Source organism: Chelonia mydas, chromosome 21 (genome assembly GCF_015237465.2).
Source record: "Chelonia mydas isolate rCheMyd1 chromosome 21, rCheMyd1.pri.v2, whole genome shotgun sequence".
In the NCBI taxonomy this organism is placed as follows: Eukaryota; Metazoa; Chordata; order Testudines; family Cheloniidae; genus Chelonia; species Chelonia mydas.
In genome coordinates, this window is record NC_051261.2 from 520650 (window position 1) to 548588 (window position 27939).

The 27939-nt window shown below is 44.5% G+C and overlaps 1 protein-coding gene across 2 annotated transcripts in view; it reads left to right on the forward strand.

The window, feature by feature from the left end:
• Positions 1-8342: 8342 nt before the first annotated feature.
• TSPAN2 (tetraspanin 2) overlaps positions 8343-27939 on the forward strand; it is a 58659-nt gene continuing 39062 nt past the window's right edge. Inside the window, exons 1-2 of one of the 2 annotated variants that reach the window (XM_007066214.4) lie at positions 8343-8923; positions 19127-19229. In XM_007066214.4, the coding sequence (XP_007066276.2) occupies positions 8420-8923; positions 19127-19229 (607 nt within the window). In that variant the 5' untranslated portion in view covers positions 8343-8419. Of the gene's footprint in view, positions 9302-19126; positions 19230-27939 lie in introns of both variants that reach the window. The other variant, XM_043533369.1, reaches the window with a different exon arrangement.

A 27939-nucleotide genomic window follows, 5' to 3' on the forward strand; every position in this document is an offset into this window, starting at 1 on the left:
CACTAACATCTCCCACAGCAAGATCTTCACTGCAGGATGCAGTTATCAGGGATCAGATATGTGGGGCAGTTACCTCACTCCTCTGCTTTCCAAAGGGAATGTCACACCTGCACCACAGAGTCTCCTTCTGGACCTGCGTTTCCTTGTATTGGAACTGTGCTGCAACGAACAAAGGCAACCAGAGCTGATGCCAAGAATGTGATTTATGAATCTCCAAGCTGGATTTCTATTTGTTTGGAGCCCAGGATGCTGCAGGGTTTGCTCCTGGCCATGCTAGTGCACTGCGTATGGAAACTCCAGGACTGTAAACGTGGGCAACTATTAAACATTCTTGTGTAAATAGCTGCTTAAATAAAACCTAAAAAATTGTGAACTCCGTTGTGGAAGCAGAATGCAATATTTGTATTTGAACCATGATAGTAAATTCCAGCATATTTGTGTCTGTTCATGTGCGAGGTGATGCTTTGATGTTATTGATTCAAATAGTTAATTCTGGAAATTCAGCAAATATTCTACTTTAGTATTCCCTGAGCTTTGTTCTGTTCATGGCTAGTATCACTACCTCAGTTCAGAGCCTCTGTTCCAAGACACAGTACAATTGCAGCTAGAAGGAGTAGAGTAATGGGACTGCATTAATGTGTTTTATATTGAAGTTTGTAGGTTAATCATTGATGAAGTAGGATGTTCGGTTACTTCCTGCTGGGTTACTTTGAATATGGTTTAGACCGAGAATGCTGCAAAAATGGCTTAATCATCACATTTCATGAAATGACTTGAAAGAAAAATAATTGTAAGTGGATTGCACTAAATCCACATGAAATCATCTCTAACAAACTTTGCTAATATTTTCTAAAGGCCAAATATCAAAGATATTGTAGCTCTTGTGGCCAAGTATGTTACTGATCCTTCTGGAAGCAATAAGAGTATTGGCATAAAATACTTTTTGCAGTAAATGATTGAGAAAAGCTGCCACACAGAAGAGTATTAAACTGGAGCATCATGTTGGCGATACTTATTTGGAGTAGTTAATTGGAATGTTAATAACAGAGCACAACTTTCATGCTATATTTAAAATCTGTTCAGCCAGATTTCAGCCACTGTTAGAATTATGTAACAAGAAGGCTTATTTTTTTAATTAGGACTGAAAGCCCAGGTCCTAAAGCGTTAGAGGGAAAAGACAAGAGTTCACACAATGTGACAGAAGCTAGAGGTGTACAATTCCCATTTAGGAATATCCATTCTGTCATCTTTCAGCCAATACAAGATTGTTCCAAGATTTGCTACTGGTTTAGGTGTCCAAAGGGGCATTCAGTTTCCTTGAAGGGCTTATTCTACTGCCTAATCCATCTAACTGTCAGGAAGATTTTCTTAATATTCAAACTAATTTACCTTTTATAAATTTAAATGCCTATGTGGCAGAATCATGATAAGCATATATTGAGGCTTTCTAAAAAAACAATTATTTTTTACATGATACACTATTGGAGTAAATGCCAGTTGTATGGACACATAACACAATGGACATGGTAGGCCAAAATAATTTAGCAAAGAGGAAGGCAATGTTGTTCACTTCAGTGATACTGAAAGCATACAACACCAAAACTCTTCATGATGCAAAGCTGTGATGAGGAGTTCATTAATAAACAGTTTCGGACTCAGTCACACACATCTTCAGAAGTGCCTGATCTGCAGATGAAATGAGGTAGTATGCAATAAACATCCCTAATCCTGTGAAGATCAGTCAGAGTGATTGTGTCACCGGCATTCACTGACCCTTTCTTCCACTGCATCACATTTAAACTTCTTGTTCTCAAAGTCCTTCATAACTTTGCCTCTCCTTAGTTATCCATTCTTGTCTTGTAACATTAACCCCACACCCTCTCCTCTCTACCAGCGGTGTCAGCCTCATTGGCCCATTGTCTGCTTTTCCCAAAAGTGTCTTCATTGTTTCTTTCCATGCCAACCATTACGTATGGAATGCCTTTCCTGAATTAATGGATGTGGCCACTACTCGTTCCCTCAAATCTTTCCTCAAGACCCATTTCTACCATGATGCTTATGGGAACTCTGCCAACGAATGGCTAGGGTGAGAGGCAATCCATGATAACTTATATTTGTTATGATTCAGAGCCATCAAGTTGTGCACAGAGCTAGCCTGTGTAGCTGTGGGAACTTATTACTGTTACTCTCATCCTCCCTCCTCCTTCTCTGCCGTTGGTTGTATCACTCACTTGTCATGGCTTGTCTTAAATTAGGTCCTGATCCAAAGCTCAGAGTGGTCAATGAGTCTTTCTCTTGACTTCAGTGGCCACTGGATTGGGACATTAGACTATAAGTTCTTGGGGGCTGGGGCTGTGTCTTCCTGTTTGTCCTGATTGGGGCATCCTAAATTTTATATATGTGTGTGTGTGTATATATATATATATATATATCCTAAATTATAACAACACAAACTTGATCTAAAAACATGCCTCTAAGCTCAACCTTTGTGCATCCACTTATCAAGTTGGCAAAATTTGACATTCAAAAGAAGCCCTTACAGAAGACAGACATACTGCAGTGCTGGGAGGTGCCTCTCTAGGGTGCCCAGTATTAGAGCTTAACGAATAAATAAGTACAAACAATAATGTCCTTTGTACGGACTACGACTTTCTAGTGGCAGGACATGCTCCCGCTTGCTCAATTAGACCTTTCAGGAGATTGGTGCCTCGTCTTTCTTCTCCAAGGAAAAACTTGGGAAAATTAGAGAAAGAAAGGCAGCTGTTGTAGCAGCAAATGCAATAAAGAACAGAGCTGCTGTGAGTTCAGACTGTAAGATAGAGACATTAGCTTTTTTTCATTGCTCGCCTGAGCAATCCACCAGGTGTGTTGCTATGACACACTGGGCCCTAGGACTGTTTTCCAACATCAGCTTCTTCTCAGCATATTCATAGCTTAGAGGCAGCTCTCTGCTCAAGCCAAGTAAATACAACTCAGATGAGAAGTGGTGTAATTGCTAACATCAAAAGTATCAAAGCCAAAGTCTTAGTTATAGTCACTGAAAAGGAGTTTCCTATTATCAATCAAAAAGTTCATCCCTGACTTGTAACAATGAATAAAGACACAAAACAGGCTGAGTATGTTTAAATTTATTGCTGTGGATCAGACTGCAATGGAATCTGTTCTATAAATATCAGATAAAGGAACTTGTCAAATGCATGTGTTAACTGTAAACAATCTACAGCTAGAGGAAAATGAGGCTTTCCTCCTCGAGCAAACCCTAAACCTTATCATTTCATCTGGATGTTTCTCTTCCTCAGCCTGTGTTTGAGTGGGATGGGTATGATCTCTGTTTCTCAGAATACAGGAAACTAGCACAAACAAACCTTTGGCAAACAATGGAAACAAGGAAGAAAATAAAAACAGAGCCAGTTGTTGGTAGTGTCCTGTTCATTAGCAAGATGGGTATGAGCCTTGCATCAGACCAGAATTACCACTCATCCTGCAGCAACAAAAACTGGCTGCACAGGATTAAAATTCTCCAGGGGAATGGAATTGGGCCCACAAAACCAGAGCTGAATGTGGCCCCATCTTTCCATCTTGTATAGCATGCAGCACTGTTACTAGGTGCTGAATCTTTGGGCTTGTCTACACTTACCGGAGGATCAACGCTGTGGTGATTGATGCATCGGCAGTCAATTTAGTGGGTCTAGTGAAGACCCACTAAATTGACTGCCGATCGCTCTCCCGTCGACTCCTGTACTCCATCTGATTGAGAAGAGTAAGTGGCGTCGATGGGAGAGCATCTCTTGTCAATGTCACATAGTGTGGACCCTGCAGTAAGTAGATCTAACCTACATTGGTTTGAGTTACGCTATTCACATAACTCAAATTGCGTAGCTTAGGTCGACTTTTCCCTGTAGTGTTGACAAGGCCTAGGTCTAAACAAGAAAGACCTGACATTTCCATTAATTCCCATCAGGATTGGTAGCACAAAGGAGATGCTGGTTTTACCCAGCAGAAGCTGCAGTCTGCTCAGGTCCTTGCTTCCTCATATATGGGGCCCTACCAAATTCATGGTCATGACAAATGTGTCATGGACCATGAAATCTGGTCTTTTGTGTGCTTTTACCCTATACTATACAGATTTCCCAGGGGAGACCAGTGTGTCTCAAATTGGGGGTCCTGACCCAAAAGGGAGTTGCAGGGGGGTCACAAGCTTATTTTAGGCTGCTATATGTTAGCCGCCACTCTCCAGCTGCCCAGCTCCGAAGGCAGCGCCGTTGCCAGCAGCAGCACAGAAGGAAGGGTAGCAGTACTGCACCCCCCTACAATAGCCTGGTGAGTTGTGACCTCCCACACACACACAACTCCTTTCTGGGTCAGGACCCCTACAATTTCAACACTGTGAAATTTCAGATTGAAATAGCTGAAATCATGAAATTTACGATTTTTAAAATCTTATGACCATGAAATTGACCAAAATGGACCATGAATTTGGTAGGGCCCTGCTCATATGTGCTGTTTGTGCCACTCCTTGAAGCAGCAGCTGAGTATTCTTCCAGAGTTAGAACCCTGAGTTGGCGGGGGGTTGGCGTAGCCCCTCCTGTCCCCTTCCTTCTGGTCTTGTCAGAAGTGAGGGGGGCACGCTGCAATGTAATGTGCTCCAGTGACCCTTGACAGCACAATAGCCTCTTGTTAGCTGCTATTTGCTGGCACAAGTTATGAAGCTACTCGAACTTGTGCCAAGGGCTGGTACAGCCTCCAGGATCGGGAAGTCCAAAAGACGGTGTGAAGGCACTCGTGTCTCCCCCACAAGGCATGCACCACTGAGCCACCTATGGCCCCCTCCCCAGCATGCATCGTAAAGACACCTCTGGCCCCAGAGGAACATTTGGGGATGTAGCCCTCGGCCACAAGCTTTAATCTGAAGAGAGAATTTTATTTTAGCCATTCCTTCTCCCAGCCCAATGTCAGTGCCAAAGGTATGTTCCTGGAGCATGGGTGAGTTGGTAACTGAGGGATTCTGGTGTCTATGGAGCTAGGAACACTTTACTACTCGTGTTGCACAGCACGATGCAGAGGTGCTAGCACAGGCAGTAGCTCTTATGTTACTGTTTCAGAACTGTGCTGAAGAGCTGGCTGGCTGGATGGAATGAGACCTGCCTTTTTGCAATATATTTACCACATAAGCCTTTCACCACGTTAAATGAGTTTGCCGGCTCTCATCCTGTCTCTACCTGTGCACATCACAAAACCATCAGACAATGTGGTGCATATGGCAGAAGGCCAGGACAGAAACAGCTGGAGGGCTGATGCATTGGAAAAGTGGTGCAGGGTAGATTGGGTTCCAGAATTGAAATACAAAAAGGGGACTGCAGGTCAGCATCTACATGTGATGGCAAAGCTGTGGGGGGATACAAGGATTGGCGTAAACGATTTATATGGAATGGGACAAGTATCTTTTCTTTTTGCAGAAGGAGAGGAGATAAAAACGCAAGATTTGTTCCAAATAAAAATTCAAGAAAAACTCCAAAAGGAGCATTTTCCTTCCAAAGTCGTATGACAGCTGCAGGCTGAGCTGCAGGCCCCTGCCTCCCGCACTGGCAGTAACACCAGCAATGCTTGTCTGTTAGCTGTAGTAAAGTTAAACTACAGAGGCTTTGATTTAAAGGCATTGATTCTTTAATCCAGGTCCTTCTCCTATATCACAGCGCTCCTCTTTAATGTACCATGCTTGCAATTTTTCAGTATTGTTCCATTAAATTTGCAGATATTACACAAAATAAATTAAGCTTTTATTCATACTTCATTCAGATGCTATTTTATTAATCCTCTCACCCAACCCGTGCTTCAAGGAGAGAATCCAAGCCCCAGTGGGGAACTTCTGGGTAGGAAAGTGGACACTGAGTTCTAAGCATCAACATTACAATCACCACACAAGACCATATGCAGCACACAGTGAGAACTGTGTTATTAGCTGGCAGCTGCCTTGATAGCTTTACACTTGATGCCTATTAAGGTAAAGTATAACTGACTTAGTTCATGGAAAGTTTTCAGCACAACCCTCTTTCACAATATTTTTTTAGAGAAACAAGTATTAGTCTTTCTGCTGTGCACAACTTAATTCTTTCATGAAGCTGAAACATGCAGCATTTATCACCAGAATGATTTTATATTTGTTTTAATTTATGCATCGCTTAAGCAGACAGAGTCATCTTGTATAACTGAGTCTTTTTTATTATCTGAAAGGCTTCTGCTTCTCTACATCAGAACCTTAAAGGAAATTAATGATGAAAAGCTGAATTAAGGGAGCATTGATTCAGCAGATCACTTAAGCACATGCTTAATTTTGAGCACAAGTAGTCCCATAAGTTTCAATGGGGCTATTCACATGCTCAACATTAAGCCCATGCTGGAGTGCTTTGTTGGATCCTCCATAAGACATGTTTAGGGTCAGACTCAATCAAAAAGAGGGAAAGTTGTGAGTAAGACTGAAGCTTCCTCCTTAATTGCCTTGTTTTTAATAGTGACAGAAACACTCCTGGACCAGCCCCGCCATGGGTCACTTCTTGGTCACTCACAGCAACAGAAGGAGATTATGTGGCTTTTTCGTTTTGTGTCACAAACTATATTGGATGTTTTTATGAGATTTTGTTTTAATTCTGTGTTTGCTTCATTGCTAATGAAACAGCAGATCCCTGATCAAATGTTTGCAGTCACAATTCAAATCAGAGAGAGGGTTTCCCAAGAAAGTTGCCAGGCTCTAAAGTAGCCAAAAATAAACATTGAAAAATAGTAAAAACAGAAACCAAACCCCAGAATCCATCCCTATGTTGTCATGTCACAAAATAGGTTTATTGCATTTAGTACACACACAAGTAAACAGGCCCTTGTTTCCCCCTTTATCTCTCATTTGTACATAAGATCCATATCTCTCTGCCTTGAGAATCTACACTACATTAACCTCTCGAGGGATCTCAGCAGGGAGGCATCTCAGAAATGGAGGCACTAAATGCAAAAGCAAACTAGATAGGTGAAGTCTCCCTATAAAACTATTTAATTACAACACAAAATGGAAAATAAACACTTGATACATTCAATATTTGGATAAAATGTTTAATATTAAGGGTCCTTTTCTCAAAAACGTCTGCCTCACCTTGTGACCTCTGGCAGAGGCCCACAAAGCAGTCTCAGTCTCTGACATGTTCCTTCTCAAAGCTCCTGTGGGTGTGGGAAGGGCTGCTGAAAAGCCTCTGTCAGAGCCACATGGAAGAGACTTGAATAATATACCATACACACACTGTAATCAGAGGAGAGTCACACATGTACTACACTTAGAAAGGAATAAGCAATTGCACAAAACTACAAAAATGGGAAATGATTGCCTCGGAAGGAATACTGCAGAAAAGGATCTGGGAGTTATAGTGGATCATCACAAACAGCCTCAAGAATGTAATACTGCTCAAGAAAAGCACATGTCATTCTGGGATGCAGTAGCAGGCGTGTAGTAAGCCAGGCAGAAGTAATTATTCTACTCTACTCACTGATTCTACTCTACTCACAGAGTCCTGTGTCCAGTCTGTGCACCACACTTTGGGAAAGATGTGGACAAACTGGAGAAAGTCCAGAAGAGAGCAACAAAAATTATTAAAGTTCTCGAAAATGTGACTCATAAGGAAAGATTGAAAAAAATTGGTTTGTTTTGTCTGGAGGGGGGGGGGGGGGCACGATAACAGGCTTCAAGTATATAAAGGGAAGGGTGATAAATTGTTCTCTTACCCAGTGAGGACAGGGCAAGAAGTAATGGGTTTAAATTGCAGCAAGGGAGACTGAGGATAGACATTAGGAAAAATTTTCTGTCAGGGTAGTTAAACACTGGAACAAATTATCTAAGAAGGTTGTGGAATCTCCATCACTGGAGGTTTTTAAGAATAGGTTAGACAAACACCTGTCAAGGATAGTCTAGATCAGAGGTTCTCAAACTAGGGGCGGTCCGGAATGTATTCTGGGAGGGCATAAGACGCTTTAGGGGTAAAAACCTTATTCTCCCTTTTTATCTACAGCAATGAGTAGCAAAGTGGATTCCTCTGGATGTATCAGGTCCTCAGAAAGCGCTGTGCATTTTCATGCAAATCCCAGAAAGCACAAATCTGAGCAGCTAGGATTAGGAAAGTATCTTTAACATTTTCCCTTTTAGAAATGTTCTGTCCTTGAGTTTCATGGAGTGAACTCCCCCAGCAACAAGGCACTACCACCATCCCTGCTCCACGTGCGGGGCACACTTCTCTGCATGCCCTCTCTGCTATAAACAGAGCAGTGTATGTATCAAAAGCAAAACACCCTCCCTCCCTAATCACAATCTGGGGCGCACACGCTGCTCCCCGGATGTCAGACGGCATTAAGGACATGAACAAACTCCGGCAACCTCCAGGAACGTATGCCAGGGAGGTGCTGGGATCCTCCAGGAGGGAGGGAGGAGCAGAAGCCTAGAGAGAACAGGAGAGAAGTAAGGGGGCTGCTCAGGAGCATTCCCCAGCTGCCCGCCAGGGCAGGCCAGTGGCTGAGAGGAGGCAGGTGGGAACCTGGAGCCTTTTCTTTGCAATCCATCCCAAGGGCTGCCGAGGAGCCCTGCCCGGGCGGCCCAGGGCGCCTGTCCGGTGCTTGGCCCCGGCTGCGGGCCAGGCTGGCTGCAGCCGCGCACCGGCAGGGGGGAGTCGCTGCAAAGCCCTCACCAGCCCCAGCGCCGCCGCCGGCTGCCCGGCACCAGGGGCGGGCTCTGCTCCTGCCCGCCCCCGCCGGGCCATGCCCCATCCTCTCCCTGCACCTGCCTCCCCCCGCGCCCCGGGAGCTGCCGGCGAGTCGGGGCGCGGAGCCGGAGCCCGCCATGGGCCGCCTGCGCTGCATCAAGTTCCTGCTCTTCGCCTTCAACTTCGTCTTCTGGGTCAGTGGGGCCGGGCCGGGCCGGGCCGGGCCGGGGCGCCCGGGAGCCGCGCTGCGGGCAAGGGGCTGCTCCGCGCGCCCCGGATGGCCACAGCAGGCTGGGACCGGGGGGAGCTGGGGGACCGGGGTCTCTGTGGGGCGGGAGCTGGGAGGAGTCTGCAGGGCTCGCTTGTCATGCTGCTGTGCCACCCTCACCCTGCGGGCAGGACTGGCACCCACATCTGCTTCTCACAATCCCCCTGAGCCGCGGAACCCCTTTCCGAGCTGCTCCCCGCCCCCCAGCACCCACTTCTCCAGGGACACCCACAAGCCATCGGCCAGGCGGGGAGGGGAGCACTGGGGGGCGCCCTCCGGAGCCTGCTGGATCGCTGACCTCCAGGTAGTTAATCAGAATGAAAAGGAAATGTACATTTGACTGTGATATTTTCTACTTGGTTTGGGGGATGCCTTTACTGCACCCTTCACATGTTTTTCTCTTTGGGCTCGTGAGGTCTTCATGCCAACAGCTGTTTCTGTCTGTGCGGCATGTCAGTGCTATGCAAATGATAAACAGCGCCCCAGTCCCCTGGGGCAGACGCCAAGCTCGGCACCCACTGAGACACATTTCAGCCTGGCCTTACCCTGGATTTTGGTTTGGTACTTGCAAAGGAGTCAGACTAGATGATCATAATGGTCCCTTCTGACCTTAATATCTATGAATCTTAATATTATCTATGAATTTTGCAGGCACAAATAATTATGGACGCTGTTTACATCACTTAGACACAACCAGGTATTTAGGCATCTACAGATCAGAAGGAAATCTTGCCCATTCTATTTAAAGCATGCAGCTGCAAAGTAATAATATTTGTAGGTATGTTCATTGGGGGTGCTAAAAATACTGTCTTTTAGAATGCAGTCTTCCTTCATAGAAACAACCCTTAATTTCAGCATCCCCTCAATCACAGTGCTGAGGGAGTAGTCACCGAGCCCTAGGTGCAGTTTTGGGTACACAAGTTGACTAATAGGCTTGCATAGTGTCTTTGGCAGTTTGGCTTAAGCTTTTCAAACTCTGCTCTTGATCTTGTAAACATTCTGTTCTGTGATGCTCATTAGCAAGAATATTTTGCTTTTGACATAAAACACACACACTCTTCTCCCCCAGTTCTAAATACCTACCAGTGTTACCAGCAGCTAGAACAAAATAGCTAGTGATCTGTAGTGAAAGAGTATATGTGGGGTTTTGCCCAACCATACAGCAATAGAAATAAAGAACTTCATCTGTACATATTGGTTTAACAAAAATCATAGCTGTTTATTCCTTGGCATTGTTCTGGAAATTGGTATTTTCCCAGTACTGTGCTGGTATCTTGGCTTGGGCAGTGCTGATAATCATGAATCAAAAGGTAAGCAAAACCATCCATTGTTGGAAACCACGGCTCTAAATATGAAAATATTACTACAATTATGTAAAATTGCTTATTTGGATGTTTTGTCCAGTGTAGTTCTCATGTGGAGCTTTATTAAGCCTCCATGTTAGAATGTGAGAGCGTAGACCTTTGGTCTTCCAGCGGACACACCTTGTCTTGGTGATGTGGTAATAGGAGATGTTCTTGTTTTACACATAACCAACACAGGAAAGAAGGATAAGTATCTCACCCAGTTGCAACGGTCACAGGATATGTTTGTTTCAGCACTGTGACTTTGCTCTAACATTGTGGGAAGCAAATTTCTGGGCAGTGCACATATACATCAAAAGAAAGCTATATTATTTATGTATTACTTCAGATTTAACTTTTAAAACATGCCTATCCAGTGCTCTGGGCTTCTTCTTTTTTGTTGTTGTTTTATTGTTTATAAACCTTAGGAAATGCCTCATCACGGAACAAAATATTCTTGATACAAAGAGAGGCAAAACTCAGCTGAGACAGCATCTTTCTTTAAAAATATAAAATGAACATAGTTAACTTTCAGAGGTGCCCAGTTCCCCACCAGTCAAACAGTAAATCTACAAGCCAAGACATCACACACATGCCAGCACCAAGCTCTTGTGACCTGAGCCTATGAATCTGTCATCTGCTGCTTTTACAAGTTCACTTTATGAGACAAATGCTTTCCATCACAGTGTGGTCAGTTCATTGAACAGCATCCTGATATGGTGATGAAACATCATTCCATTGCCGCACCATGCTGATATGGGATGATGTTGCACCAACCCTCAAAACTTGAGGGCCCCTAATGGCCACTGGAGGGAAAGTGTAGCACAGTCTCTGTTCTAAGGGGCAGCTCAAAATTAGGAGGCCCAGCTATGAGCAGGCTCCTTCAGTATACAGATATGTGTACACACCTACCATTTTTGATCACTAGGGGTGACTAGACATTCAGGGAACTATCTACATGCACACAGAAACACGTTCCGTGTATTATCAATGAGGGTAACTGGGTTTCCCACACATACATTCCATTTCATCTCGGTACTTTTTAGTGCCCTCATTACCATAGTATATGAGTGCCTTCCAGTAGTGCATTAGATGGTGAGAGTAGTATTTGTCATCTGCGCTCCATTTCATCTCCCCATCACACAGCACAAAGAATAAATAATAATAATGTGTCAGGGCAGTGCCCAGGAGCCCCCGCGTGGACCAGGACCCCATTGAGCTAGACGCTGTACAAACACAGAACAAAAAAAAGGTCCCTGCCCCAAGGAGCTTACTGTCTAAGTAAAAGACAAGAGACAACAGGTGGATATGGACAGATGTGAATAAAAGGAAACAATGAGACAGTATTGGTCAGTGTGACAGGCAGTGGTCTCAGCACATCTGCACAAGAGCAACCTGATGCTCTTCAGATGCACACCCAGTTCACACCATATGTTGCCAGTTGAGTTTTGGTCATAAGAACATAAGAACGGCCATACTGGGTCAGACCAAAGGTCCATCCAGCCCAGTATCCTGTATTCCAACAGTGGACAATGCCAGGTGCCCCAGAGGGAGTGAACCTAACAGGTAATGATCTAGTGACCTCTCTCCTGCATCCATCTCCACCCTCTGACAGGCAGAGGCTAGGGACACCATTCCTTACCTATCCTGTCTAATAGCCATTAATGGACTTAACCTCCATGAATTTATCCAGTTCTCTTTTAAACCCTGTTTTAGTCCTAGCCTTCACAACCTCCTCAGGCAAGGAGTTCCACAGGTTGACTGTGCGCTGAGTGAAGAACTTCCTTTTATTTGTTTTAAACCTGCTACCCATTAATTTCATTTGGTGGCCCCTAGTTCTTATTTTATGGGAACAAGTAAATAACTTTTCCTTATTCACTTTCTCCACACCACTCTATATACCTCTATCATATCCCCCCTTAGTCTCCTCTTTCCAAGCTGAAAAGTCCTAGCCTCTTTAATCTCTCCTCATATGGGACCCATTCCAAACCCCTAATCATTTTAGTTACCCTTCTCTGAACCTTTTCTAATGCCAGTATATCTTTTTTGAGATGAGGGGACCAATCTGTACGCAGTATTCAAGATCTGGGGGTACCATGGATTTATATAAGGGCAATAAGATATTCTCAGTCTTATTCTCTATCCCTTTTTTAATGATTCCTAACATCCCGTTTGTTCTTTTGACTGCCGCTGCACACTGCGTGGACATCTTCAGAGAACTATCCACGATGACTCCAAGATCTTTCCGATAGTAATCAAAACATCAGATGGCTCATCTAAAGTTATAGAAGATAAACATGTTTCCTTAGCACTTGTGTGTACTTTAAATGTCACTGGCTTTTTAAGTCCTTTATTCAGTGGCTTGTAAGTTTCTAGCAAAATTATCTTTTGGGCTGCATTTTCCCATTTTTCTTTTCAGTGGTGCTTTAAAAATTATTATGCAGGTATTTTGGAATGGAGTGAGGGGGATTTCTGCTCTTTAAAAATAAAATCTTACTCATGACTTTCTCTGCCTGGATAACTCAAAGCCAGTTTGGATAAAAGTTGCCATCTGTCATCCTGTGCACCCACATGGCGCAGGTGCAGATGTTCTAGAGATGCAATAGATACATAGATTAGATAGAGGTGTGGGTTTGCTATGTCTGCAAAAAAACAAAAATAGTTTCCAAGATGAAGAAGTTACAAACAGGTGAAAACTGCATCCCGCACATACCAGTGTGTGGTATGTCATTTGCCTACCAGAAAAGGCAGGGCAGTTTTCCACATTCAGTCAAACATTGCAAGACACTTAAAGTACCCCAAAGTACTGCCAAACATACTAATAAAATTCTGCTCCCCCTGTATTACTAAGACCTTCTGTTTAGGAACAGATTGTTGTCAGTCACTGGAGTGGTCTTTTCAGACTGGGTATGTGCAGGGTCCTCGAGAGACTTTGCATACACCAAACGTGGCAAGAGTCCCCCTGCCTTTGAGTTGGCAGTGTAAGGAGCACGGTTGTGTTTGGAGTCTTTCTGGATGTCATTGCTCTAGAGGTCGTGGAGTGGGACTCCGAAGCAAATGTGCCGTGTAACAATGCATGTTAGGGCTTGCTGTTAGTGCAGCTTCCAAGGCTGAGGTTTTATTTGCACAGAAGTCAGGAATACAAGGTACTTTAGCTGCAGGGGGGCTTAGTTGTTGTTGCTGTGGGAACCATCACTTTGAATCCCTGCCTTTAGTGTGTTTAATGTCTTACCCTTATTGCATCAGCCTAGCTTTTGCCTTTAATATAGTTTTCTTTGCAGGAGTTTGTGCAGGGTGCCAGTGCACAATTTAAGACACACAGTGAAGTATCTATCGTAGTTTTAACAACAGGGCCAGTTCTCATGATGTCTAGTTGAATACAAGCTAAAGGAAGCTCTGCAATAATACAGCCGTTAGGGATAGTCTTAGGCTAAAAGGCCCTTGCCCAGGGCACCCCTTCACATTTTCACTCTCTTTGACCTCTCAGCTGGAATCACACCTGTTGCTCATTGCCCCAGTGTCCAATAGTCCAGGGGCCACACCTCACTCACTCACTCCCCAGGTCCTGTCCAGCTTGGGGGCTGCACCTCTCACTGATCCCAGGCACATCCTGACCTGTAGGCTGTGCAGGGAGCCAGTAGCCCATTTTCTTTCTCTGTGCTTTCTCGTTGGAGTTGCCACTTGGGCAGAAGGAGGTTATAATGTTGGTTAGCGCTGTGATTGCTTTGATATCTACAAACACAAGATGGCTTAGATTTTCTACCGCTGGAAAGCAGGGAGAGGACTCAAAGTCTGCTAACCAACACCATGGCTTGACAACTCCTGACAGCCTCTGGAGAAGTTTGCTATACACACAGGACCTCAGCTCCCATAATTGCAGAACAATACAGCAGGGTTTAATGGTATTGTTATTAGGGATATAAATACCGTTGAAGAAGTTAATCGTTTAAATGATTAAAAATATTTTGTTTAAACGGTTAACCAATTAAAGCGCGAGCGGCTGGGGCTGATCCGGCTGGCATGGCTGGGGCAGCTCCAGGTGGTGCTGCTTCGGCTGGCGCGGGGCTGCTGGGTCCAGCCAGCCGGCTCAGGGGTTAACAATTAAGGCACGTTAACCAGTAAGACTAATGTTAACATTTTATATCCCTCGTTGTTATCAACAGTGTAGTTACAGCTCTTTGCCAGATATCCAAGCTCTCAGGGAGAGCTGCTCTGGATAAAATTGCCTGGGGTATTTCTTATCTTCCAGTTTGATTTGTGATAATATAAAAGGATTTCTTTGCCATCAGCAATTTCTGTCTGTTGTAGGCAGGTGATTTCCTAGAATTATACCATTAGCATGACCTGCATGTTGTAAAAGTGTTCAGTACTACAGCGCAGGGCTCTCACTTTTTCCACAGTATGGGCCCCATCGTAATAGGTTGTCTTTCAGACACTTCTCTTCCCATTCAGGTTCAAGTACCAGCCTCTGGCAGATACAGCCATTGGTTACCTAGAGAAGTGATTTTAGGAAGCCTTTGCATATTTGTAGCTTTTAGTGTGAGAAGGTGTTTGTCCATTTTAAAAAAAAATAGTTACTCACAGAGGCTGCTCCAGCTTTGCATTTCATCTCCCCTCACATCCACGCTGTTTCTCAGCTGGAAACAAGGAGGAAAACCAGCACCGGGTCACCAGGCAGCTCTTTGTGGACCCAAGTTTGGGAACCTCAGACACAGGACACTTCAATCGCACTTTAAATAATTTAACCAAAGTTACATTCTCAGCAGAAAGTATGTGATACTGTAACACTGACCCTATATAAAACCCATTCACAGCTCCCTGCCTCTGTACACTGGGGGAGAGGATGCTAAATAGGACAACATTCTCTGTCTTCTTTCCTACTGTTAACTCTCCAAGTCTGCAGAGCTTTCTTGTGACTGAAGTTCTATCCAGTATGAAACATGCCATTGTCCGTACAGAAAATATTTGATCTCATTCAAACAGCCTTCTGCCTGTTTAGCAGTTCAGTGGGGCTTGCCCAGAGCTACCTCCATCAGTATCTAGTAGAAAATGTATTCTGAATCCAAAGTATTGTACATACTTGTAATTTTCCCCATGAACTAATGTTGCAAATAACCTCTCCTAGGTTATTCTGACAGAAGGGCTGTAACCTGTTAGTCAGCTGATTGGTATGTATCCTTGTACCTTCTCCTCTGGTACTACTTAAAAGCCTTCTAGAAACACAGACTTGCTCTGATCGCTGCTTTGTATCCTGAGCAGGGAGATTCAGACTAAATATGGTGCAGACTATGGAACCCAAGCTTGTTAAACAACTAAAGGATAATAAAGGCATTTTCTTTCATGGTATCACTTTTGGGGGGGCAGTCTTGCTATCACTGTATTTACGTCTCTCACCTAACAGTCCCCCTTCTGTAAGGTTTCCCATAAAGGAAGGAAAGAAGAAATCTGTTGTGACTGATGGAGCCACACTGGCAACTAAATGATACAGCTTTGGGTAGCAGGCACACTTAAAGGGAATATTTGTGTTTGCCTATAGTAGCTCTCCTATTGAAATTGCTTATCAGTTAAGAGCCTTTACAGTCGCACTCAATGAAAGACATGCAACCCACTCTGACTGGATGCATGTTTCCTAGGCAAGTCTGGGGTCCCTTCAGCCAGCTGTGGATAATTTAGGAAAAGTTGATTCCATAGAGACATTTCTACCATGTATGCCATTTGCAATTTCATACTCTGCAGTTTTCCTGAAGTGTGGTTAACTACTGAAAGTCTAGCGGGCCCAATTCATGGCATAAATGACACAGAAAACACACATTTCCAGGGCAGTACATTAGCATCTTAATAGAATTATTTAAAAGGACACACATACTTTTTAAATAGCTTTTCACTCTTTCCCCTTTCTTTTCCATACTCTGTCAGAAGCTGCAAAATAGACCTTCTACCTTACAGTTTCAGCCTTTTCTTTTAGGCAAATATAGGTGGGGTATTTTCCCTTTTACCTTGTAGGTTTTGAATAAGGTTAAATTGAACACAGCTCCTTTTTTGTTTAAGTGCCACAGTTCCAATGTATACAGTGCCAGCGTGCACAGTGCACTGGGAGTTCTGTTACTCAGCTGCAGCTGTGAATCCAACGGGACCAGTACAAAGCTTTGTGTTATGTGATTTCATGAAAATAACGGCTATTGTGTCTTGTTTAATGTATTGAGAAAGAAGATAGGTTTCAGTCTCTCTGTTCTTGATTGGCTGGGAAGTTGCTTTACATGTACACAACTCTGACACTATCAGTCAGAAAACTTGGCTGAAACTGGAAGGGCACATGTAGCCCAAGTAAACCTGATTTTCCCAATAACTCCTACTGGTAACCCTAATAATCCTAAGGCTAGCCCATGAGTCTGGCTCAGGAGTCTCTAGCAGTATGATCAGGGCACTTGGGGACGCTTGGCTTGTGTACAATGATGACGTTCACTCCAGTCCATTTGCCTAGGGAAAGCTATGTCTCTGTGTAGGTAGAGTTAAGCCAGGCCTCAGAGTCAGTCCAACAGTTTGCCTTCTTGTCCTGTTGCTCATTTTCAGACCATCCTCTCAAGTGCTGCGTCCAGTCTGTGCTGAATTCACTTGCACCAGTATTGAACAGGTGCACAGTAGGGTGAGAGAGACCCAGACAGACCCATCTTTGGCATCTACTGTCAGTTAGATGCCAAAGATGTGATGAAGCAGTGGGCTCCCCCACTCTCCTCCAGGTTAGGCAGTGGCTGCAGATGTTGGCTCTGGACTCTGTCAGCAGTGTTTGTTCTGTTCTGTGTTGGCTTCATCTTTACCCAATTAGCTTTGTGAGCTGAAATCTGTTGGTATTGGCCCTGAGCTCTGGTTTGCAGGGTCATTCTGAAGCCTCCTGTCCCCACATTGGTGGAGCCCTGGCAGAATTGCCCTTAACAGCCAGGCTGATGTCTGTTGTTCTCATGGTCCTCTTTGAAGCATCTGGATTTGATCCATGCTGATGTGATCTGGATTTGATCCATGCTCAGCCGGATAACAGAGAAGGTATTTTTGCTGTTATCTACCATAGGAGTGTCCTCTGCGGAGCACCAGGAAATCGGCCATTTCTCCATTGACAGTGCACTTGAATGCTCTGCACTCGATTCCTCTTGGGGAGCGTTGGGTCTGATCCTGCAAAGTGCTGAACACTTCAACCCAATAACATTAGTGGGAGCTGGGGACTCCTCAGCTCCCAGAAGAGGCTTAGCACTTTGCAGAACTGGGCCCATCATCTAAACATTTCTCCGGAGCTGACATCCCATTGCACTGGGTTTGTATTTGTATCAAATGGGATTCTTCTTGATGTTTGAAAAAACTGATACCTTCTTTGCTAGACACGCGTATGGTCAGAGTGTCCCTCATTGGGACAGTGCCCCTAACTCCCTGCTGGGGCTCTGGGTTCAGTAGGGAAGACTGTCCTGTACTAAAATGCCATTGTTACTCCCTGTAGCACTAGGGTTGTCATAGAATCATAGAATCATAGAATATCAGGGTTGGAAGGGACCCCAGAAGGTCATCTAGTCCAACCCCCTGCTCGAAGCAGGACCAATTCCCAGTTAAATCATCCCAGCCAGGGCTTTGTCAAGCCTGACCTTAAAAACCTCTAAGGAAGGAGATTGGTGGCCTCCCCTCCAAGGGCTGATCAGACCTAGCCCTGCTTAACTTCAGCACATTCCCCCCAGTGAAGTAGGATCCTTTTTCGGAATCTTTTCTTCCTGGTTTGAACGTGCCCCTAATCAGAATCTGGCTTGTCTCGTGTGGACAGTGCCATTTGGCACTTGGAGCTCCTGAAACAGAGAGACGGTCGTTTATAACCGGGGGGGGGGAGGAGTGTGTGCCCTGCCTTCATCTTCCTCAGAGTTTCAAAGCAGCCACAGGCTGGGCCCATTGCATCTGCGCTCCTCCTGACCATGCAGCAGGGCTAGTGACCCACTGGCAGGGGACTCGCCCGGCTCTAATGTCTGTTTATTCAGCTTCACAACAGCCACAAGATTTTGGCTGAAAAACAGTCAGGGAAGTTACTCCTCTCCCAGTAGCTCTGTCTGTGCCAAGCAAGCGTGGGCCGGCAGCACCATCTCAGCTCCTGGGGATGCACCAATTCCATAGACCTCAGACTTATGTTCTGGGCTTAGAGTAGGCTTGGTTGACCTGCCTTCAAATTACTCCAGTTGGGTATCTGTGGTGGTAAGGAGCGGAATGGGGAGTGGTTGTGGGGCTAGGAGGGAATGAAGAGAGAAGAGGAAAATGAGCTTTTCTCATCAGGGAACTTTCCATTCGGTGTTTTTACACCACCAGGATACACCCAAGTAAGTAACAGCACATTGAGCGAATTCTCCAAATTCTGCCTGTTTGGACTTGCGGGAACTAGCTGTGGCAGCCTGAGCACTGGCTCTCTTCCCCTACGCCTCTGTTTGGGCCCTATCATTTTCTGTGGCACTCAGAACCTACAAGGCTGTTTGGGGCCATTTTGATGAAGGTCTGAGGTTGGTTCTTTGTAATGTTTGAAAGTCATTAATGGGTTAAAAAGCACCGTGGTGTTAAAGAGCCAGAGGAGAGGATAAGGCAAGTTGTTCTGTAACAGAAATTCATTGGTATCCAATATTGGGAGGGGCCTGCTGAGTTCTGTGACTTTGTAATCCTGCAGTTTTGGAGTTTCCGGGAAGCACAAGGAGTCACCCGTTGTAGCTCTTTGGCATGCTCCAGCTCTTTCTGGCCCTTTGCAGTTGTTATTAACTGGTCTGTTTGCTTTCCAGCTGGCAGGGTTGGCTGTCATTGCCTTTGGACTATGGCTGCGATTTGGTGGGGTCCTGAGAGACTTAACTTCAGAGGAAAAATCCCCAGAGTACTTCTACATGGGTAAGTTAAGGCACTTAGACTTTGGCTGTATCTCCAACCTCAGTTTCACCAGCAGGTATGATCCCAAACACTACTCTACACTACACATACAAAAATGGTGTTTAAAAGCTCTGACAGGTGAATGGCACTAACCTTGTCTCCTGCCCTTCTCATGGCACATTCAGTGACAGCCTCTCTCAATTCTCTCCTTGGCAACAACTTTTGCAGACTTGAATTAATTCCTAAATATGATTTCATAGTTGAATTTTTCTGTAATGCTGATGCTTATGAAACAGAAACTGGGAAGGATTGTGCACTTATTCAGGTCTGCCTACCACAGCACCCTTTGAGGCCTTTCCTTTCCCATGCTAGCCAGCAGCATGGTGAAATTGGAGTGATCCATATCCTGCCGCATTAGAAGCAGTGGCAAGAACATGTTTCCATGAGATTGCAACAGGATCATTTCTGCATATTTCAGGTACAGCTCCAAACACAATGGGAGGACTTACTGCTCATCGCTTCTTCTTGCCCCTGCACACACAGGCCCTCAGTGTTGCCTCCGTGGAATTGGAACAAATCCTCTCATGGTTGAAAAGTAGAAGTGCACTGTCATCACCTCCAGAATTGTTCCCACAACCTGAGCAGTGACTAGCCCAGCTCCTCAGCCCTAGGGCGCTTTACTTCGTCTTATGTAAATTTAAAGATGTAATTTTTCCAAAGCTCCAGATGTGCTTTTCAAGCACTGTTGGGGTGTTCTGGGGGCTCCAGATGTTACATGTATATTATGTGCCTAACTGGTTATTGTGCATTGGTTGCCTGTGGTTTCATACTTCCCATTTCTTCATCCATCCATTTCCAATTGTGAGACACCTCCCATGCCCTTGATTTGTTTCCCCTTTCCTCTCTGATCACGTTAGGAGAAGTCAGATTCAGTCTATTTTAAGCTTTAAGCAGGTTCACTCAATGCAATCTGATTATCACACTCATTTCATCCTTCTCCAATGCCAAGTGCAGAGCAGCAGCTGGGGATCTCCAGAGAGAGAGAGAAAATCCTGGCTGCTCGTGTAAGAGTATTAAATATGAATCACTGGAGGAGCTGAATGCCTGCCAGAAGTGAAAGCTGATCCAGCGGCAGTGCACGGCACCAGTCATTTCTACCCTGGAGTCTTAGTCCAAGTTTAACCTTCTCTCCAGTTACCTTTAAATGACCATTGTACAGTTAAGAATTGACCCAAACCCCAGTCTCTTGGTGGGTCAAACCCACTTCTTCAGATGCATGGAGTGAAAATTACAGACACAGGCATAAATATATATTGACACATGAAGAGAAGGGAGTTACCTTACAAGTGCAGAACCAATGCTGAAGGGCAATTTAGTCAGGGTGGATGTGGTCCACTCCCAATAATTGATGAGGAGGTGTCAATACTAAGAGAGGGAAAATTGCTTTTGTAGTGAGACAGCCACACCCAGTCCCTATTCAAGCCCAAATTGATGGTGTTAAGTTTGCAAATGAATTGTAGCTCTGCAGTTTCTCTTTGAAGTCTGGCCATCATGTACAGCCCCTAGCTAAAACCTCTCCAGGCAAACTGGACAGTTTCTATGTAAAAGGATACATGGACACAAATCAAACATCAGGAATGGTAACATACAAAAGCCAGTAGGAGAACACTTCAATCTCCCTGGACACTCAATAACAGATCTAAAAGTAGCCATTCTTCAACAAAAAAACTTCAAAAACAGACTTCAAAGAGAAACCGTAGAGCTACAATTCATTTGCGAACTTAACACCATCAATTTTCCCTCTCTGGGTATTGACACTTCCTCATCAATTACTGGGAGTGGACCACATCCACCCTGACTGAATTGGCCTTCAGCATTGGTTCTCCACTTGTAAGGTAACTCCCTTCTCTTCATGTGCCAAAATAAACCTCTTAATGTAGATTCCATCATCCTTGCTATGCAAAAAGTAGTTTCCTCTGGTGAATGCATAGTGGCATTTCTGAAAAGTTTAAGCTGCTGCTGTAGCCTTAAATGGAAATTCCAAGTGTTATTTAGATTTTGGTCATTTGAGCAGAGGCTTTGAGAATGTCCTTGTAAAAGTTCAGCTGTATCTCCTGATCCAAAACTGGATTTAATTTCTGCCACGCTAATTTTCTTTGGCTGGATATTTGTAGAACCCCTACACTGCAGTACCTATCTGCTAAGAGGGAAAGTTGAGGAACAGGACAGAAATGTACTGGGAAGTCCTTTGAACTTACACTGTTGCCTGCCCCGTGTCCAGTCAAATCCCAGCTGAATAGTACTGTGGCCTTTGGGCAATCTGGCAGGGCTGTGCTATTAGCAAAGATTTTAGCACCCTCTACATCATGAAGAGCTAGGAAGAAAGTCAGTGTTTCTCTGTGCAGCAGGTTGTTCTGTTTAGGTGCTTGAACCTCACCCATTGCTGAGGTGCCCCAAGCACTTGACTCTCATTGTAACTTTCAGTTATGAATCACCCCTCCCATTTTGTCCACTGGGGCCTATTCAGAGAGATTCCAGGAGTCTCATTTTTCCAGGGGGTGCACAGGAGCTGTGTATGTATCTTCTGTTCCAGACAAACTGGCCCCTTCATGCTGACAGCCAGGATTTTGCAGCACTGAGTCCTAGTGCAGAGCGTGTTTGTGCTATGGAAGGGGCTGCTGCTCAAGGGCACTGCTGTCATCAGTGTGACAGGGAGATATAAATATGTTTGGTTATATTAAAAATCTTTCCTCCAGCCTATTTATAATAGCAGCTCTGCAGCCACTTTCTCCAAGCCTGAGGATCCAGATCTTCACCTGTAATCATATCAGCTCAGAGGCAGTACTGGGGCCTGCATTAGAGCTGCTTTCAGAGTCTGCTTTGTAGCTATGTTAGAGGTAGCTTTTGCACCATTCTGTCCTTTTGGCATGCGCCACGTGGCAGGGAAAGGTGAGCAGTAAGGAACGGCTTAGCAATATGCACACTTGACATAGGGGAGACTCTAGAGAACCAGGAAGAGAAAAAATCTACTCTACTGAAAATGATAAGAAGACCGAGAGGAAAGCATTAGAGCAGTGAGTATAACATCTGCTGTGGGACATCCTGGGAGAGCTCCTGGGGACCCCAGTCTGATCAGCATAGGACTGTTCTACACTCCATTTTTGTACCACTAGAACTATATCAGTTTAGAAAGAGAGATGGCTAAAGCGGTGCAACTCTCTAATGTGGACAGTCCTACTGGCATAAAGGTGCTTCAACATGAACTATACTGATATAAGGACCTTTACACTTGTATAACTGCATCCACACTAGGTAGCTACACCGCTTTAAACCATTTCCAAACCAGTTTATAGAAGTACAAAAATGGGGTGTAGACCAGCTCATAAACTCGGTCATGGGATTCATGCTGAACTTGGCTGCGTGAGGCTTGTTCTCTGAGGAGATAACTGCTGCAGAAGAGAAGAGTTGTGCAGGGGGAGTGTTACGCTTAGTTTTAGGGCACTGGCTGTAATCTCCTTCTGAAAGACTGTGGATTGAAGGACGTAGTTAAAACTAGGCAGATGGAATGTAGTTAACAGGCCAAATGGACTATGCCTGTGGTGGGTTCTAAGGCTGTTCAGACTAGCTCCCGGGGAAGACACATTCTGTTCATATGGTACCTGGTTTGAACTGGTTTCCCTCTCACACTTATTTATGGTGGGGGATTTTCCTGCATCTGAAATACTTTAACATGATTGATAATTATACCCCTGTATTTTCCATTTGGCTGGCATGAACCACCCCAATAACCTTGTCCCTCACCAGCAATCCGGCATCTTCTTTGCCCCCTGGATTTAGTTCTGGCCACACTTGCCAAGCAATCCAGCCAACTTTTCAAGCCACTGAAATACTCCTCTTGGTTGGAGACCGACTGGCAATTTTGACATAGGTAGATTTCTGTGTCAGAGGCTCAGGGCCATCTCTGGTTTGGCTTTTTGTCGGTGCTTCAGGTTCCTCATCACAGTTCACAAGAGCAGGATTGGCAGGAAGGGTATATTTTAGCACTATAGTAATCAAATCTTTTGACTCCTGCAGTCTCTCACCCCATATCAGTGGGCACGACACGTCTGTTTATGAATGAATACAGCAGAGCAAGAGGAGGCAGCCGTCCTAGGCCTTAGCGAACTGCACGCACTGCCTAGACTGCTTGAGGGTTTTCACACCTGATAGCAGACATGCCAGTGCCTCTATGTTTTACACCATTTCACAGCATGTGTTTTATGTCTCTGCTGTAAGCAGTGAGATATAATGGCAGCATTTTGCTCCAGCTGTGATTATGCTCCCAAACAGTGATTTTTTTCCATTAGATTTCATGATGAATCTTCAAAGTCTCTTTCCTTTAATTATCTTCTTTCTGGGATATGGTTACAGTGCCGGGCTGCTACTATGCAGACACATCTCGTTTGTGTTGTCTGCACTGGTTGGAAGAACAAAGATCTGCAGGAAGAGGGAACTCCTTTTGATTATTTCCTGAGACCATCAGGCCAAGAAATCTGAAATTAAGGGGCTTGCTTTCTTTGGGAAGAAAAATGAGCCAGGTTCACGTGACGCCCTCTAAAGGGGATAATGGCCGCGGGCTGAACCCAAGATTTTAGTTGAGTGCATTTCAAAGTGTCTCTGTTCGGTAATTTCCCATTCCTAAGTGAACTTCTCATGCTGGTAGGGATGTTACCTGTGGGGCTGCTGCTTTTAAATTTAAAATGTTAAAACCCAAAATGAAGACAATATGATCCCGTCAAACAGGATGTTAAGTTTGTGACGTGAGAGCTTCTATAGCAGGGAGTTAAAGCAACAATACGGGACACTCCAGCACAAGGGCTCCCAGACCAGCCCTCTCAGCCGCCCACAGAGTCAAGTTAGAATTCCCTGTGTGACGCTCTGAGGAATCTCTCTTCCCTGTGGCAGTTGGGATGTTCAGCCTCATGGGTCCTAGACTTCCCCAGGTAGGGGCTGGGAACAGAGCCTTCTCCTAGGCTCTGGAGGTCACTTCTCCACTTGTCTGTTAGAACATGAGTCTGTTGATGTTTATGGGACAGTTCGAGACCCAGCCCTTTCCTCCAGATTGGCTGGGCAGAAGGGGAAGGTCTGTGTTCTGGCCCCCCAGAGCAGGCTGACGGACACTCACTGTATATCTCCTAGCAAGTAAAATATTAAACCATAGCATTGTCAGTTACAGTAAGGTATAAACTGAATATAGCCAGTCCATATAGCCTTGAAATGTACTAGGAAAACTGATCTGTGTGAATGAATCAGGCTGGATGATAGCTCCCTGCAGCACATTCGGCTCAGAAGCGCAGCACTCCCTTCACATTACACGTTCTTCACCACTTTATTACATTGTACTTTCTCCACCCCAGTTATATAATCTGATCATTTGTGGGGGCTAGAGTGGCTGTGGTTGGAAATACAATGAAGGCTGGGGCTCTCCTTTCAGATCACTGAGGAGACTGAATGATCCTGCTAGCTTTGAGTGGCTGTAATGAGACAGTGCATGCTTTAGGATATGAAGTCATGTCTGCAGCAGACGGATATTAGCAGCTTTTCTCCATAGTGGTGGGTGCCCACGCAAACAGGAGCAGCCCAGCAGCATGACACCGTATGAACTGCAGCTGTCTACTCCTTTGCTCAGACCGTTTTCAGTGCCACCTAGATGTATCTTTTGGGTCACGCACTATATCCTGAGTCAGCACTTTAAAAAGTCCTGTTCAGTCTTTTCCGAATCCACAAGCCCATCAAATTCCAGCAGGCCTTTAAAATTAGAACTGGAGGCAAAAGCAGCATCTGCACAGAAAGGCACAATTCCACACCTGACACCTTCTGCCCAGGGACTGGGAATTGCTGCTGGCAATCCATGCCATTGCACATCAACCCTTAGCTTGCAGATACTTTTAACCTCCACCTTAGATTCAGGTGGTAAACTCGACTATCTCTTCTCCTGCACTCCCAGTGTGCAGGTACCTCATGCTGCAGTCAGAGGAAGGTTTGTACAGAAAGGGCCCTGAGTGGAAAATGAAAGCTACTGTGCTGAAAGCCACTAAAGGAAAAACTGATTGATTCAAAACTGAAACTGTTAGAAGCTCCTCACCTTGCACTGGCTTTTATCACCTGCTGAGAGCTCCTGAGAGCCAGGACCTTTCCTGTGTTGGCATGGGGAGGTCAGGTAATCAGTGTATTTAAATGGCTTTTTGTTGTCTGAACCCTTATTTCATTATCATAGACGGAAATGTAGCGCTGGAAGATCATCAAGCCCATCCCCCTGTGATGGGACAGGACCAAGTAAACCGAGACCGTCGCTGACCAATGTTTGTCTAATGTATTCTTAAAAACCTCCTGTGATGGAAGCCTGTTCTAGAGTTTAATACCTTTGTAGTTAGAAAGTTCTTCCTAATCTCTAATTTAAATCTCCCTTGCTGCAGATTAAGCCCCATCACTTCTCATCCTACCTTCAGTAGACAAGGAGAACAGTTGATCCCCATCCTTTGTATAACAGCCCTGAACATAGTTGAAGACTGTTATCAGGTCCCCCCTCAGTCTTCTGTTCTCAAGGCTAAACATGCCCAATCTTTTAAAGCTTTCTTCAGAGGTCAGGTTTTCTATACCTTTTATCATTTTTGTTGCTCTCCTCTGGACTGTATCAATTTATCCACCTTTTTGCCAAGACTTGTATGCACTACTCCAGCTGAGGCTTCCCCAGTGCCTAGAGGAGTGGGACAATTACCTCCTTTGTCTTACATATGATATTCCAGTTAATAAACCCCAGAATATTAGCCCTTTTTTTGCAACTGAATCACCTTCTTGACTCATTCTATTTGTGATCCACTCTAACCCCCAGGTCCTTTTCACCAGTACTAGGCAGTTATTCCCTATTTTGTAGTTGTGCATTTGATTTTTCCTTCTAAGTGTCGTACTTTCAACTTACTTTATTGAATTTTGTCTTGTTGATTTCAGACCAATTCTCCAATTTGTCAAGGTCATTTTGAATTCTAATCCTGTTCTCCAAAGTGCTTGCAACCACTTCCAGCTCGGTATCATCTGCCAATTTTATAAGCATATTCTCCACTCCATTATCCAAGTCATTAAGGAAAATATTGAAAAGTACCAGACCCAGGACTGACCATGTGTGACCCCACATAGATATACCCCCAAGCTTGACAGTGCTGTTTCTTCTTAGGTTTTACATTTTCTGTATACTTAAAATCAGGAGGCATTTAATGAGTATAATGAGCCCTTTAACCAAGAAAATACATTTTAAAACTGATTTCTTTGTCTCTTGAAGAGATGCTGGGTGATGAATCTGCCTTCACTTTTCTTCTTCTCTTTCCTTGTGTGGAGCTGCCATTTCTTGTAGATCTCCACCCTACACCAGCAGCAGCTGTTTAACTTAGTTTCATTAATGCACTTGCTCTTTAGCTGTGTAACTATGAATGACACATTCCCCTCCCCAGGCCTATGATTCTCTTATATAAAGCACTTACAGATCACCTTGGCACCTGACATTGTGTGTGTTGCTCTCCCCTATGACAACACCATTTAGCAACAGGCTGTCTGGGTCTGGGTCCCCACTGTCCTACCCCCTTGTGATTCACTGGGATGATGAAAACTGATTCTGGGGTCAGAGTCTAGTCCAGGGGTAGGTAACCTGTGGCACACGAGCTGATTTCCAGTGGCATTTACGCTGCCCGAGTCCTGGCCGCTGGTCCGGGGGGCTCTGCATTTTAATTTAATTTTAAATGAAGCTTCTTAAACATATTAAAACCCTTATTTACTTTACATACAACAATAGTTTAGTTATATATTATAGATTTATAGAAAGAGACCTTCTAAAAATGTTAAAATGTATTTCTGGCACGCGAAACCTTAAATTAGAGTGAATAAATGGAGACTCGGCACACCACTTCTGAAAGGTTGCTGACCCCTGATCTAGTCAGACTACCAGTAGTTAGACTCCTAGCTGTACAGTTGTTCCTAGTCCAGACCCGGTCATCAAGACAACACTTGCCTTAATTCAAGAAGCAGACACCCTAAAGCAGGTGATTCAGGAGACTGGGGATAAATTCCTGGTTGTCTATTAACAAATGAAGAACGTTTTGCTGTGACAGTGCATGATGATACCTAAAGCCCAGGCACATACAGGGTTCTTAAATTAGATCCCTTATACATCACACACCCAGTTTTAGAATCAAATCTTTAAAAAGGGATAGAAAATGGCTTGTAGAAAAAGGAACAGCACAAAAAACCTGATTGTATCATGCGGAAAGCGTCCTACCCTGTGTTACACTCTAACGGAGCTGGAAACACTCACAATGGGAATATCCACTGGGAGTATCAAGAGCAGATTTTCATGGATGCTATAAAGAAGTCAGGATCCTCTCAAGCTTCTGCCCCATCTCAAATGACTCTGAGCACAGATGATAAGGCAGATTTGGAGCAGAGACATGTTAGGGATGGTCCTCATTATTTTCCTGCACTTTCACCCAGAAATTCTCCATGCTTACATTTAAACATCACAAGGGCAGTACATTTCGTCATGTTGACATAACCACAGGTGCTGGGAGATAACAATTCAGCCTGCAACACCTTTGCAGAGATTTACACAGCGCTAGGGAATATAACTTTTCTGTCACTAATCAAGCTGCATGTAATCTTAAAGTCCACTGGGACTGTTGAAGTTCCATTAAAAATTGTCTATCAG